Source organism: Saccostrea cucullata, unplaced genomic scaffold (genome assembly GCF_032062105.1).
Source record: "Saccostrea cucullata isolate Sc308-1 unplaced genomic scaffold, CSIRO_AGI_Scuc_v1 ctg1759, whole genome shotgun sequence".
NCBI lineage: Eukaryota > Metazoa > Mollusca > Bivalvia > Ostreida > Ostreidae > Saccostrea > Saccostrea cuccullata.
Window position 1 is genome coordinate 51,962 of NW_026937970.1, and position 15,061 is coordinate 67,022.

The following is a 15,061-nucleotide window of genomic DNA, read 5'->3' on the forward strand; positions in this document are numbered from 1 at the left end:
CAAACATATTTATAAGGTAAGAAGGATCTGTTTGTAATTAACAGAAAAGATAAAAATAAACCTGAATTTTCTGGACAATTATAATAAAGGAGATATAACGGTAGTCATTTAATGACCGTTTCAAAATAAAAGACAAAAAAATATCACAGCCTTGGGCTTATAAAATAAATAAATAAAAGTTAAAACACCACCAAGACACGCCTGGGGCAACCAGTGCTGAGCTGAAACAAGTGCTTATTTACATCCAAATGTTTACAAAATGCCTTGACTTCAATCACACAGAGGTATTCATACAGTTGGGTGCTATAAATAAAACATTTCTACGAACTAAAATCAACAATTTGATAAATCTATCTAAGCATAAATAAATGACGTTTCTAATGTACAACCATGGAATATCATAAAAGTTTTGGCATCATTTTGAGCCTGGTAATATCGAGGACCTTATCATCATGTTCAGACTGCTGAATGTTAAAATTGGCTTGACCTGTCTCGGTAGGTTCCTCTTGCGCGATTGGACTCAATATACGTTGCCTTTCTCCGTGATTTGGCGAGGGTGTGAAAGCTGGTCTTAGCACTGGTTGCATTCTTTGGTTTGGCGTAGATTTGGGGGTTATGTTCCGACTTTCATTTTCATAGGAATTGGTATTGTTCCTGACAGGTGTCTTAAGTGAGGAGTCTTCCGTTCCGTAACTATTGGATCCATCATGAACCCTACGTTGAAGATAATCAACTGGTTCTCTCCTACTGTCTGGTGTCCTTGAGGACACATTATAACTATTTGTATAGGGACTGCCTGTTCTGTCAGATACTGTTCCATTGTGAACATAGGGACTTGAGGAATTCTCCATAGTCCGTGCACTATTTACAGTTGGGCTCCCCGAGGTATTCTGGAACGGACTTCCAGTTTTACTCTGACTTCTGAGTGAGTCTAGGAATGGGCTGCGAGACTTGCGGGACACAGGTGTGTGATACGAGTCTGGTACTGCTCTATGTGGAGAATTAACTGGAGAGTTTACTGTGGAGAAGTTAACTTTCAGTTCGTAAGTGTCATTTGCTGTAGACTCGGAGGTATTTCCAGACTTGGTGTTCTCGCTGTCATTAACAAGACCATACTTCTCCAGGTACTTCCTTGTGGCAAACGTCATATCATTGGGTGAAATGCCCATTGTGGTAACATCTGGTGTTGTATCTTTACCATCAACCAGAACCTGTCGCAGTAAATTAGCCTTGTGGCTATCCTTGTTTCCTTTTAGACGAGACTGAGTTTGAAGTTTGGTCAATTGAGTGAGCTGCTCATCCTTGAGATATTTCATAGCCATGGCATTGATCTCCATAGAACAGTCCGAGTCTGATTCAAACATCATAGACATGTAGTTAATTTTAGGAATGAATGTTGTTTCCACTGGATTCTGTCCTCCATTAATTCTACAAAGAAGCAAAACAATATCAACTCTATATTGCAGACTTTTGGTCAGCTAATACAGACCTGACCATTATGTCAGTTTTTAAATAGGATTTTTTTTTAAATCAATGTTCCATCATAATAAATACATAGGGCTGGGCAATAATATCGATATTCCAGTATATTGCGATTCGCGAACAAAAAATATCATATTGCAATGATTTTCTTGTACCGATATACCAGCAAAATGTTTGGGCTTTAGAATAATAAGGTAAAATATGAAATTTAAGATGTCAGAACCGTTTTTAACAGTAGCAAATGGTAAATGCTTCATTTATATGGTTGCATTTTGTTGCCAAACTGAGGTGAAATCAACTTTAACTTTTTTATTACAACATATTTAGAAGACTTTTAAACACTTTGCTTATAAACGGAGGTAAATAAAATAAGAAAAGAGCATTTCAAGCGTTATTAAAATATTGCAATACATATCGCAATACAATCCCAAATATCACAATACAAAATTTCCATCCTATGAATGTGGATGCATTATAAGTAGGGATGTCAACGAATATTTGAGTACTCGACTATCGTTCGATCATACCGACTATCGACTAGAATTTCTTTAGTCGGTTATTCGTTAAAAATGTGTTTCATCAAAGTAATTTTGAATTTAAGGTAATAAACTTAGATTTGCTTATTTCATTTATTTACAGATCAATATTTTCATATGTAAAATTAAGGGTATGGTATAACTGTTCAAAAAAAGCAGATTGGGAAAGAAATCAAGCATGTTTATTATGGTTATTATATTAAGATTCAAACTAATATCTGATGTGATAAAACTATTCAGAAAGAATATTAATAAAATAGCTATTACAGAATTGTAAATACATGTAAATTGGGGTCAGTTATGAGAGTAATTAAACTGTATTTTCTTTTTCTGGTATTAATTTCAAACAACCATTGATTGTTTGCACAAAATTTCATAATTAAAATTTATCCCAAGCTCTCGCTTTCTCTTTGTTTTTATAAGAGACATGCTTTAATTGTTTACCTGTCAAAGATCATTGACAGACACGTAGAAATTGGCTTCAATTCTGGGGTATATGTACTACCGTTATGTAAAGAAAGGATAATTACGAGTGTTTGATATCCTGCGTTTAGATAAAATGTGCAGCTAATATATTAATTTTACAATTTAATACATTGTATACATATTGATGTACAGTTGTTATTGTACTACGTACATATTTACAATTCAGAAATTCGTTTTATAATGGTGATAGCATAGGTTAAATATTGTAAACTAGTTTGTAAAAGTGAAAATGATATGAAAAAATAATTAAAATTAAACGAATATTCGACTATCGTTCGACTAAAGCATCCGACTATTCGACTAAGCTGTCCGAGTAAAATTGACATCCTTAATTATAAGTAATGATGTTTACCAAGGATATATAATTACTGTCAGACTTTTTATTGACCATTATGTAAACAATGACAATCCTACCTCATTGAGTTAAGGTATTGTCCTAACATCACACTCTGTTGTAGTGTATTATTCTGTAAAGTGTCTGCCATCACGTTGTCAACTGTCAGCTCACTGTCTTGCTGCTGCAGAAGTTTGTGAATGTTGTCCTAAAAACAGCACATTTTATGTTATGAGATAAGTATTTAAAACACAATGCATAGGCTTTGTTCACAGTTCTTAATACTGCAAAACATTACAGATCTTGTAAAACACAAGATAATATATACTGCATGTTCTCAACAATAATAGGTAAACAATGTTTATGCCCTCATTTATACCCTTTTAAAATGACTTGATATACATTTTTGTACTTCCAAAGTCCAAACATCATGTACCGGTAATCCTTGCTATTTTCATTTGTAATCATTGTTTTTACAATAAGTAACAGTGAGGATCCACAAGACGTTTTTACCATGAGTTTGTCGTAATACTCCTTGTTGTCAGCACTAAGCTGCCCCGGCCCATCTTCATCCTCTTCCTCCTCTGAGTCCCCGCTGTACTGGGCCTGGTCCCCACACATACTGGCACTGATTGGACTCTGAGAGATCTCACCTGACCCTGAGTCAGGGGATACCTGGGACCTAAGAATCAACAGGTAACAAACTTTATTAAGAGGTAACAAACTATAGTAGTGAATATTTATGTAAAGCAAATGGCAAACTACTGGTATATGATAAAAACCAAATAATAAAATTTATTTCATGCAATTATGATGAGAAAACATTAAAAGTCTGCATACCTGGAAGGAGAGGAATGGTAGCTGGGCATGTCCACAATCATATCTGAGTGTATACTATCCATGGTCTTGTTGTGCAGTGCTACATTGTTCACCACATTACACAGCTCTCCCTGTGACATATTCAGGTCAAAGTCCTCCCTCTCTGTGCTGTTCATGGGCAGAACTCCCCTGTGTCTGATTTCTGCAGGGGTGCGAGCCTCGTAATTACTGCCCTCCTGTGAGGTCTGGCTGCAGTGAGAACTGTGACTAGATCTATCAGTCATTATCAGACCATTAACTGGCTGTGAGGAGGAACTCCTGTTAGACCTGGCACTATCTGGAGGATCCCTTGACCTAGCACTGTCTGGATATTCTTGAGACCTGGCACTGTTGGGATATTCCTGAGACCTGGCACTGTCTGGATATTCTTGTGATCCCCCCATGTCTGAATGCTCCTGGGATCTGCCAGCGTCAGGATATTCCTGGGATTTTGTCCACAGAGGAACTACAGGTTCATGGGATTGGGACACCTGCTTGACAGGACTTGTCTGTAGAGCTACTGAGTTCTTGTCTGTTGGGTTGAAGACTGTAGTGTTGGTCCCCATCTCACACTTCTGAGCATTTTGTTGATCCATTCCCGTTTGATTTTGGACGGATGCCTTTCCTGCTGTAGAGTTCAGCTCTGTCATGGTTGTATGCTGAGTTGAAACACTCTGATTTTGTATTAAAGTTTGTATTTGAGCTTGCAATTGTTTCATTTGAGCATCCTGTTGCAAGAGAAGTTGATATACCTCAGGGGGCACCTGGTTCCAGTTAATCCCTTTCCCAAAAGTAGATGCTTGGAAGTTTGTGTTATTTTCTGCTGAGCTATTAGCTTTCTTTTCAGGAGTAATGCTAAATCCACTGTCATCACTAGATCGTCCACTGCTATCACCCTGACTGCTCCTAGCCTCAGTGGCAGTGCCAGGTGACAAAGCAGACTCTTGAGGAAGTGGAATTGATTCTTGCAGTCTGGAAGTTGCAGTAGTTTGGGGTGGATGGGTAATAACCATTTCCTGGAATACAGGTGGCATAACTGTAGCATTTTCTGCAGGCAGCATGTGACGTGGGTAACCTGGTAGTTGAGTATTCTGTGGTACATTTGACTGGGACATCACAGGGAAGGCTTTAGAATATTGTGGTAACAGAGCATTTTGAGACTGTGATCTGATATGAGCTGGTCTGGGGAAGGAGGTTCCTGGATTCATTGGATGGTTTGGCTGATGCATCATGTTAGGAGGTGCACTATAATTGTGTGGGTGCATTTGAGCTGGAGTCTGTCCATTTTGTGCAGGAAGACTGTACATACAGTCCGGACATGAACAAGTTCGTTTCAGGTCATGAGGAGGACCTCCATGACCTGGATAAGACATCCCTCTGCCGAAGGGTACACCATGCTGAGTGGGTGCTGGTCTGTATGGACCACTGCTAGGCACAGGATTAGGGTATCCCTGTTGTGCTAGATAAGCATTCCCATTGTAATGCCTTTGTGACCCTGTGGTCATGGATCTGGTATGATGTCTAGCATTAGAAGGCTGAGGAAAAGTCTCTGCACCATTCTGCACTTTGTTTGGCTGAGATATCCCGTTGGATAAATAACTTTGAGCAAGTCTACCATTCTGCATCACTTTGTTCTTAGAACAGCAGGGTAATGTACACTGTTGTTGCTGCTTCACTGACCTCATCTGCTGCAAATTAGGAGCACTGTTGAAATGACTGGTTAGCTTGCTGTGGACATTGGGTGCTTGGTTTTGACTAGACTGTGGATGCTGTAATGGTTGATGAGTGTTAGATAAAAATTCTTGGACATGATGAACTCCAGTTGGTTTTCCATGCATGATGGGTGGTTGTCTAGGTCCAGTCTCAGTCAATATTCCTGAGTTATCATCACCAAATATCAGTGAAACCTCTGGCACCATTGGAACAGCTTTAGGCACCTATTAACAGGAAACACATAAATATAGAAATGTATAATAATGATATTTTCAAAGCCGTTTATTTTATCTCCTTGATACCAAATAAAAGAATAAATCATGTATCTGTTTGCCATATATAAAAGCATCTATACACAAAATTTACATTGCCACTCAATTTCATAAGCACAGACACATAACTAACACAGTGCGCCGGGACTTCTTGAGAGAACTTTATCATTTACTCAGTGTATTACATCTGTCCATCAATAATTAGACAATGCACCTGTGATATGTAAGGGGCAGGTCGACTTCTGGGTGTCATTTCCTCCAATTCAGCTGCAGATACAGGCACCTCAACAGCTGTCTTCTTTATTGAGGGTCTGAAATTTTATTACAAGAGTCTAAGTACATTCATTGATTACAACAATAAATTTACAGTATACACCATATACTGTATAGGGTGAAAATAACTCGCGGTGTTAATATTCGCTATATTCACTGTGTTAATAAATCCGTGAATTCAAGAAATAGTGAATAAATTTTCAATACTCTCCATGTTTTATTTGGAAATTTGAGAATAGACTAAGATATTGACTACGACAAGTTGATATACATGTACATGCTGTACATGGTCGTTTCAGTAATTACGAGTAGTACTCGTCATTCACTTATTTTAATTATCACGCTTTACTTTAATTCAAATCGGCAGATAATAACTCTTGTTTGTTTAAAAGCTGTTTTAATAGCCAACACTACATGTTGCATCAATCAAAACACGTTGGCCATGGGTTTTGATTACCCGTGCGTAACTAATTTTACCACGTATTTGTTACCTGCATTATCATGCATATTAGTTTTTATCAACATCAAAAAATCATTCAAATAAATATCGAACTTACTGAAGATGTGGAAGATATTATTTCGTCGAACTACTGTACATAATCACATTTACTTTTGTCCAGTGGTTTTTCGCCGCGTTGTATTGATCTTGGATGCACATGCATTCATTTGACGTTTAGAGTGTCGGGCTTTTAATAACTGCACTTTTTAAAATTAATTATTAATTTAATCTATCATTTTTTTTTTCATAAACCTACCCTGTTGTTCGTGAAATAAAAACAACGCTGAAGAATGTCGTTTACATGTAGCTTTGGTATGGATTAAACAAATATAGACAAGGGAGGTAACTTTTATTATACACAAATTCCGCGAATTCAAGAAACCGCGATCGTGTCAGATGAGAGAAAAACGTGAAAATTACAACCCATGAAATTAATCCCCTATACAGTAGTCATGTGCGTTTTACACATATTTTTTCCATCAGAAAATTGTTCAAAAGAACCCTTGTTGGACTAACCTGAGACTGCTGAATTCGTGTAATGCAGCATCAAATGTCTCCCTTTTCTTTCCTGTTTTTGCAGCACTAAGTTCAAGTTCCACACTGTTTTGAGAACTGTTGTGTATTGTCTAAAAACAGAAACAAACTGCATCAAACTATTTGCCCATGGCTTGAAAATTTATTTATTCTTAGATTAATACAGATGAAATTTGTATTCTCCAAAAACAAGAACAAATCATAGTCACATCTCAAACTCTATTTCAACGGGACCAAGAAAAATCTCACATATCAAAATTTAATTGTACTTTATTTTTAAGGCCATAATAAAAATATTCCTAGATTCTCATCCCAGCTGCCCCGATTTTATACCCCGCCTCGATTTTTTTTATTTCTGTTTTTCTTCATCTTAACGAGGCCCGATCTAGTTGAAAATTACAAAAACGGAATGATAAAAAATTTCAATTCTTGGAAATATACTAGTATGTTTTGTGCTTAGAAAAATTAGAATGAAATTTTGTTACCTTGCCTTTATTGTAGTGAAATGGGGGCAGTGTCAAGATATGGACCATTTTTCGTGTTTTTATGCACAATTACATTCTAAAACTCTTCAATAAACAAAGAAATTTACAAATAAAAAAAAATACATGATGAAATTCTTTGTTTTTCATATATATCATGCTATGTTCATTCTTCTTTTAAAAAATGAAAAGAAAATTGGAGGTAGCCTTTATTGCAGTGAAAAGGGGGCATGTCAAAACACAAAATTTGGATCATACTATACAACAACGTATTTTATAGGTCGCAATGGGTTTACATAACGCCAACAAACGATTGCAATACTGTATTAGTTTCTATAAAATAAATAATTCTTACATTATGAAATAATTTTCTCGCCATGCTTTATTTTTCTCTTAACACGCGACGTTGCTTTACGTGAAAAAAAGGGGTAGAGGGAGGAGGAGGGGGGGGGGGGGGGTAAAGGCGAGAAAATTGCAATTTTTACGAATATTATGTAATATATAGAAAAATAAAATATTTCGGGGGTTCAATTTAAATGATTTATAGACTTATTTTATTTTTTAAAAGTGAAGATAATCCATGCATATTTAAGTCTGCAATAAAAAGAGTGTGCATAAACATTTCAACATGTTCAAAGAGAAATACATGTACTAAAATCGTTTACTTTTAGTTGCAGTGTTTGTCTTTTTAAACTCACACATTGAAATAAAACAGGATAAAATTAATGAATCTGTACCAAAAAATTGATCCCTCAAAATTAATTAGGTTCCAAAGTTGTTTATTAATTCAAATATTTAAAAAAAAAAATAGAAATGCCAGCTTTAAATGCATAGTCTATAGAGCTACCAGGTAAGCAAGATCAGCAAACCATTTTAGCGCAATTTGACGTCATTTTAACTGTGACGTTATTGTGTTCAATTGTGACGGCAGTCAAGGGTATTGTGACGTGCCTGAGTCGACGCTGCGTTGAAACGTATGCGCAGATCAAGTAGATTGGGCCTCGTTAATTCTGATCGGGATCGGTATTCATCTACCATTCTACTTTCGTTTTAAATCCTGCAAAAGTCGACATGATTTTGACAGCTGAAAAGATGGTAATTGCTGTAATACATGCATATATATTTTAAACAAGGGTCATTGGTTGAAAAAGATTGGTGATGATGTGAAGTAAGAGATAATTGAACCTTTACTATGACTTTTATTCTGGTATTGCAGATAAAATTACACCGATTGACCAGGTCAATAAAAATCTGCAAAATTGAAAAAATAAAAAAATAAAATAAAAAAGCTGCCCGCCCGCCTTGATTTTTAAAAAAAATTTGGATGAGAATCTAGCAATTTATTTATTATGGCCTAAGCATGAGCTTACGTTTGGTAGACTAACAACCTCATAGCCTGAGTAGAGGTCAAACTGGGGTCTTCCATCTGTATTCTGTATAGTAACATCATAAAATTCAGGCTTGGAGTGAAGAGGACTGTATAGCACCAATAGGAAGGGTTCGGGTAAAGCACAAACTCTGTCAAATAAAACAGCAAGATATTAACACACAGAGATGGGGTTTTGGGAGGATGGGGGTATTCATTATTTAACTATATAAAAAATGATTCCAGCCAACTCCTCATAATCATCACCACCCAATTATATTCTTAATACTTTATTTATTTTATGTGTTAGCAGATATCATTAAGCAATATGTTGACCTTGAATTTTAGTCCAGGTTGATGAAGCTTTGAAATTAAAAAAAAATAATTTAAACATTTTGAGTTTTTCATATGGGTTATAAATCACTTTTAATATACATGTATCTACAAGCAAAAGGACATTCGAATCAAAATGTCATCAGTTCTCGGAGTCTTGTTCAGATTTTATTATATGAATATTCTATAATCTCAGTTGGAAGGACTGATTTTATACCTGTCGTTTATGCTGGAGTTGAAGAGGTAACGGATGCAGCTTGCCCAGACAAATGGACTATATACATAGGACACACCACTAATCCATCTATAAAAAAAGAAAAGTCATTTATTTAAAATATTATTTTCTCTTAATGTGAGAGAATTACCCCTCTACCTTCCCATTTCCAATTTAGAGCTGTCATTGATATAAATTATTTCAATGTACATGTATTGTCAATATAAATTGTTTTGATGTGATATCAATAAACTCCAGAGTATCCAAACATTCCTCATTGTTTTAACATAACATTTTTAAATTTACAGACCCCCCCCCCTCTGCACATGTACAGTCACTTAGTACCTGGCAATGCTATTTATTTTAACTAACAAATCATTTTTTTTTAAATTTCTTTCATCTGGAGGTTAAAATTATTATAAATGACAATCTCTTAACATTTACAAAATGAGTATTAAAACATGTCTGTTAACAAAAATAATTGGTATGAATAAAAATAAATGATTTCTAAGTTAAAAACATGTTTTTCTTTATATGATTGCTTCTGGAAATCAGATGCCAACAACTATGAAACCTTATATGGTCTGAAATGTTTTATACAAGAGGTAATTCAATACACTTACATTCCCACCAAAGGGAGATTGAAGACTTTAGGATCAGATTCTAGCACTAGTAAAACTTTTCTGGTATGGTCCATGGTGAGGTAGCTGGAACAGAAATAAATCATAGATTCATACATGTATATTGCACCAAAATTATTAGGAAAATATCAGCTGGAATAGAAACTAAGTCATTGGTTTACATTGCATGAAAATATCAAATACAGAAACCAATGTAAAACACATTTATTTTTCAGAATTTAAATACACTTACCCAGTCTTTGGTTCCCCCTGTAAATGACTAAGACTCATTGGTCCAGACAAATTCTTTGACAAAGCTGTTGGCACTATAGGAACAACTGATATTGGAGTGACCTTGAACTCAGTTGCCAAGGTAACAACATCAAAGTCAATGTGGTGAACACTTTTTTCACCATGTGTATAAAAACTGCACCATCCTCTTGCAAGGAGAAAATTACTGAGTTCTATTGGATCTTTACTGCTTATTTTCTGTTGTAAAAGCTGAAAAAGATGTAACCATTTCAATTTCTTCATACTTTTGATCAGTGTATCAAAATGATAATCTCCAAAGAAAATTTATCAATTTAAAAAAAGGCAGGAAGTACATTTTAGTTATTCCCTTGCATACCTTGAGAGCATTCAAGTAATCACTCTGAGATCCTTGGCGATTTTCTTTTGTGTTTCCAGACATCTACAAAACAATTAATGACAAGGTTAAACATTTTCTTTCTGAATTCAATCTACAGTAGGAAAGAGACTTTCAAAGTAACTTAGAGATTAACCTCAAATGGAACAGAGATATCTCCTGGTGTCAAACCATTACAGCTGACAGTGCCTCCTCCTCCAGGGTCAAACCTATCCAGTACAAAGGTCACGCCCTCTCCATCTACAACAAGATCATAACAAATCACCTCACAGTTAATGGACCATTAATTTGGTATTTGTTGCTTATTATATTGAATATTTTACGGCACAAAAGGTGTAATATATCTATGGTACTGGAAAGTCATTCATTACCCTGATCTACTGCTATGGATCCCTGAAGAGCACAGCTACAGGATGTTCCTCGAGAACTCTCTAGGTGCCTCTGTGCAAAACGTAGTACTTTCTCCGTAACATACAGCTGAGGTTTCCTGAAATATGAAGTCAATGCACAACTTAACGATAAAAATTGAGTGTAATAATTACAACTACTATTGAGGATAATCCTTATATTGAACTTCACTTTATAATTTCTTTTATTGTTGTTAGCTTTATAACTCTTTGTTCTGACATATTACATTTTCTATCTAAATATTTTAGATACTTCTACCTACCTGTAGTATGATAGGCTAAGGTGTATATCATCTCCTACACCATTATGGTCCCACAGAATATTCTTCACTTTAGGAAACTTTAACATAGCCATTTCTTCTGACAATCTAAATGAAAATATTCACTTTCTTTAAAAATCAACTTTAAAGGCTATGTGATACATATCAGGTAATTTAATTCAATTCATTTATAGACAACACCACCATACATATTTATTATGCTTATGAATACAACAAATTAACATAATTAAAAATAAAAATATCCATGTAACTGAACTAAGTGTATTAGTTAAGGTTTTCTTTCCTAATGGAGTACACCAAAAAAAAAATATGGTTGGTCAAATCCATACCTTGAAAATTAAAATCATTTGATTAACTTTAAATGTGAATTTACATTTTATGTTTTATCATCAAACTTTACTATGAATAATTACCTTTCCAATTTGCGTGGTTGTGGTTCTTCACTGTCTTGTAAGGTTGAATCACTGAAGTGAACATGGTGTTGTCCAGGCATTGCTTATATTCAAGTGGGTAACTGTGAAATAAGTTAAAAATAGTATATGTCAGTTTTTAAGTCTGATTTAATCTTCTGTATAAAAATAAAACATTTCCCATTCTTGATTGTGATTAGGTATAGGAGTGAAAGAGTTTTTCCTAAAAGTGAATGACCTACACTCCTTATCATGCTTATGTAGGGAGTGTATGTAACTTACTTATATTTATGCACTGTTCTGCACTAACTGCAGTATTTGCCAAAAACTTTTTTCAGCACAGTTGGGCTAGCAATAGCAAAATTAATGTCCTCATCACTTATTTTTAAAGTTGAAATATAAAATGACAATTCCTTTACCCAACAATTAAGGCTCTAATTATCGAGAAAATAGAAAAAAATTTCAATCAAGCACTTTTTTTTTTAATGAAATAGAAATTTGTTAATACAATTAAAAATTCTACTAATATGATCAGGCTAGCGCTAACCTGCATTCTACTACCCTAACCAAATTTTGATTCTATTTTGGCATCAGACTAGTACTTTTGAGGCACACTTGGTACTGTCTCTTCTGTCAATTAATTATCAAGATTGAAAAATGTCTAGCTTCTTTGCCAATATTCTAAAAACGAGATTAAGCAACATACAAATTTATCAATATACTTGTTAGCCGAATACAACACTTGAGATAAACTTTCATTCATAAAATTTGTGTACTACATATATGTTCAAGATAACTGGCTATGTATTACACTGCTCAGACATGTTTGACATAGGATACTTGATCAAACCTAGCACTGAGATAAAATAAATATTGATCTTAAGTATTTTAACATTCCATTTCAATTTAAAAATTTCTTAAGTCAATGAAGTCAAGTTAAATTCATATCTATTCTTGTTTTTTACCTATCATCCATTAAACATTTTTAAGCCATAGTTCATATATAAAAATTTGCTGCATTTTTACTCAATGGAATCATAAAGTCATTATGGCCTTCAATACTCAATTAGCATTTTATGTCCTATAATGAACTCTGCATGCATTTTAATTCCATCACATGCTAGCTCTTTAAATTATTAATTACCAATAAAATTTAAAGGATTGGAATTCTTAGTTTTATTTTTAGCTAGAGCAAAATGTTGTTACCACCTACAGCTGCTAAAGATGAAACAGGGAGTGCAAGACACAGCTGATAAAATTCTTAGGCGGGGTTTAAATTTTATTTAAATGGATTTAGGCTGAAATTCTTTCTTGAACTTTAAAGAGATTTCAATTCACTTGTAATGTGATTTTAAATTCTTCACAAATATTAGACTTGTGCATTCATATACATATTTCTCTTTTTTGACACAAAAAGATGTTGATGCTATAGCAAACATCACTTGCAGGCTTCCAATCTGCTATTTTAAAAAAATTTAATTTAATATTCAAGTCATCATGCTATTATTTTGCTATAATAGGTAATACTTCATCTTTCAGATTTTTTTTTCATAATGCTCTCTACCCCTCAACCAAGTACTTTTGAAACTTGTGTGGAATAAATAAATGTTGTGTATTTGCGTTAATGTACAGGTAATGAAAAATATTCACTCAGTGAGATTCCAGTCTTGCACATGACGGAAAGATCTTTTTGATTGAAAACTTGCCTATGCAAATATTTGTGCCATTATAGAACAAATTACAATTTACATGCATCATCAAGACCACTTTTGTAACTAACTACTCTTTTTGTAACTTACTAAAAAAATAAGGATTTTTGCATATAAACTACATATAATAAACTCAGTTTCATCTGTGAAAGCACATAATGTCATACACTGTATGCCCTTACCATAAGTAAATGAGAGATGATTTAAGAAGTACTGTTTGTTTTGCCAATTATAAGAATATTCAATCCTCCCACAATATTACAAATATCAAATTATACTAAACAAAAATATACATTTTTAAGTTTACCTTTGGAAAGGTCTGAAATAATTCTTTTCATAAAGATCAAAGCCATATTCTGTATACAGCACGAACATTCATTACACTTGACGCCAATGCATAAACACATGAGATATGTTGTCAAGCCAGAACATGTTCATCAAACTCCGCCAACCAAAAGACGGAATTTATTTATGACATTAGAGACAATTATTTTACTTCATGCAGATCAAAGGAATGTTTCATCTTCGTGTGTTATGAAATGATATTAAGTATATTTAGGCTTTCCTTTCTGTTCTTGCTTTTTAGGGGGAAAAGTATTATAGTTACAACAATATATTGTTTTGTTTACAACCGGAAGTAGGTCTGCTTTCATTAAAATTCAACTCCAAATTCCAAAAAATCGACCGTTTCTAATCAGGAGCAGTTTGAATTGAAATATTTGTTCACATAAAATACAAAACATTTACCAGAAATTTTTCTAGTATATATACCCTACATTATTTCTTTGATTTCCGTTACTTATCCAAATATTGATACTTACAAATATTTTTTCAAATTATGCTTCGCGCTCTTTGGAATTGCGCATGCTCAAAAGCACATATACACCGATCCCGATCAGAAAAGATAGACTGGCTGATACACCAGTCTGTCAAAATAATGTAATATGTCTGCAGTGTACAGAAACTATGATTCCTGTTTAAAAAAAACACCATTTTAGCATTTTAAAAATTAATATCCCGATTTCCTGAAAAAAAAGTTCGATGCCACAAAATAAATGTCTTTAGCTCGCCTAAAAAATGTATCGACCAGAGAAATTCATTAATCTCTAAATTACATGTCAGATACCATTTTTTTTTTACCATCAATTGGAATTTTTCGATTAAAAAATTATCCAGTTATATAATAATTTGTGGGGTTTTTTTAATTAAAGAATAAAAATCTTTGTATTATTCATAGAAAAATATGTTTTACATGGAGTGTTGATCCCACCCCTTTGTGTTTTAATAGAAAAAATATGTATAACAATGTCAATATATCAATAATATAAAAAATGTGTGATATCCTTGATAATCATATCCATATTTCGCAATTCATTCCATAAGAATAGGTTCTACATTTCCATGTACTGATTCTGACAACAGTATAATAATAGCACAATTTATCCAACTCGAATTTACATGGAATAATCTCTCCTCCAGAATTGTTGTCATTTAGACTTTCACAGAAAATGCATCGGCAAATTGTTCATTACCATTGTTTTCTGCAATAAATTCATCTGCACAACTAAACATGACAAGCCTGTCTTTATATTTTCTTTTTCTTTAC

General features: G+C 34.0%; 1 protein-coding gene across 1 annotated transcript; it reads right to left on the reverse strand.

The window, feature by feature from the left end:
* LOC134249207 (SCL-interrupting locus protein homolog) lies at positions 1–14,246 on the reverse strand. The gene is made up of 16 exons (XM_062731584.1): positions 13,763–14,246; positions 11,750–11,850; positions 11,319–11,423; positions 11,020–11,135; positions 10,785–10,888; positions 10,631–10,693; positions 10,256–10,503; positions 10,006–10,089; positions 9,386–9,472; positions 8,840–8,987; positions 6,970–7,079; positions 5,896–5,992; positions 3,679–5,633; positions 3,352–3,520; positions 2,919–3,046; positions 1–1,428 (listed from the first exon to the last, which is right to left on the reverse strand). The coding sequence occupies exons 2-16, from the start codon at positions 11,827–11,829 to the stop codon at positions 399–401; spliced, it is 4,524 nt and encodes a 1,507-aa protein (XP_062587568.1). The 5' UTR covers positions 11,830–11,850; positions 13,763–14,246; the 3' UTR covers positions 1–398.
* Between the last annotated feature and the right edge of the window lie 815 nt (positions 14,247–15,061).

Bases quoted from the DNA above. Each gene is read 5' to 3' on its own strand.
- LOC134249207 (XM_062731584.1), bottom strand. From the start codon at position 11,829: ATGCCTGGACAACACCATGTTCACTTCAGTGATTCAACCTTACAAGAC. The intron at 8,988-9,385 runs GTATAAAATCAG...TTTATTTGACAG, and splicing joins AACTCCAGCATAAACGACAG to AGTTTGTGCTTTACCCGAAC. The intron at 3,047-3,351 runs GTAAAAACGTCT...TGCTGTTTTTAG, and splicing joins AGTATTACGACAAACTCATG to GACAACATTCACAAACTTCT.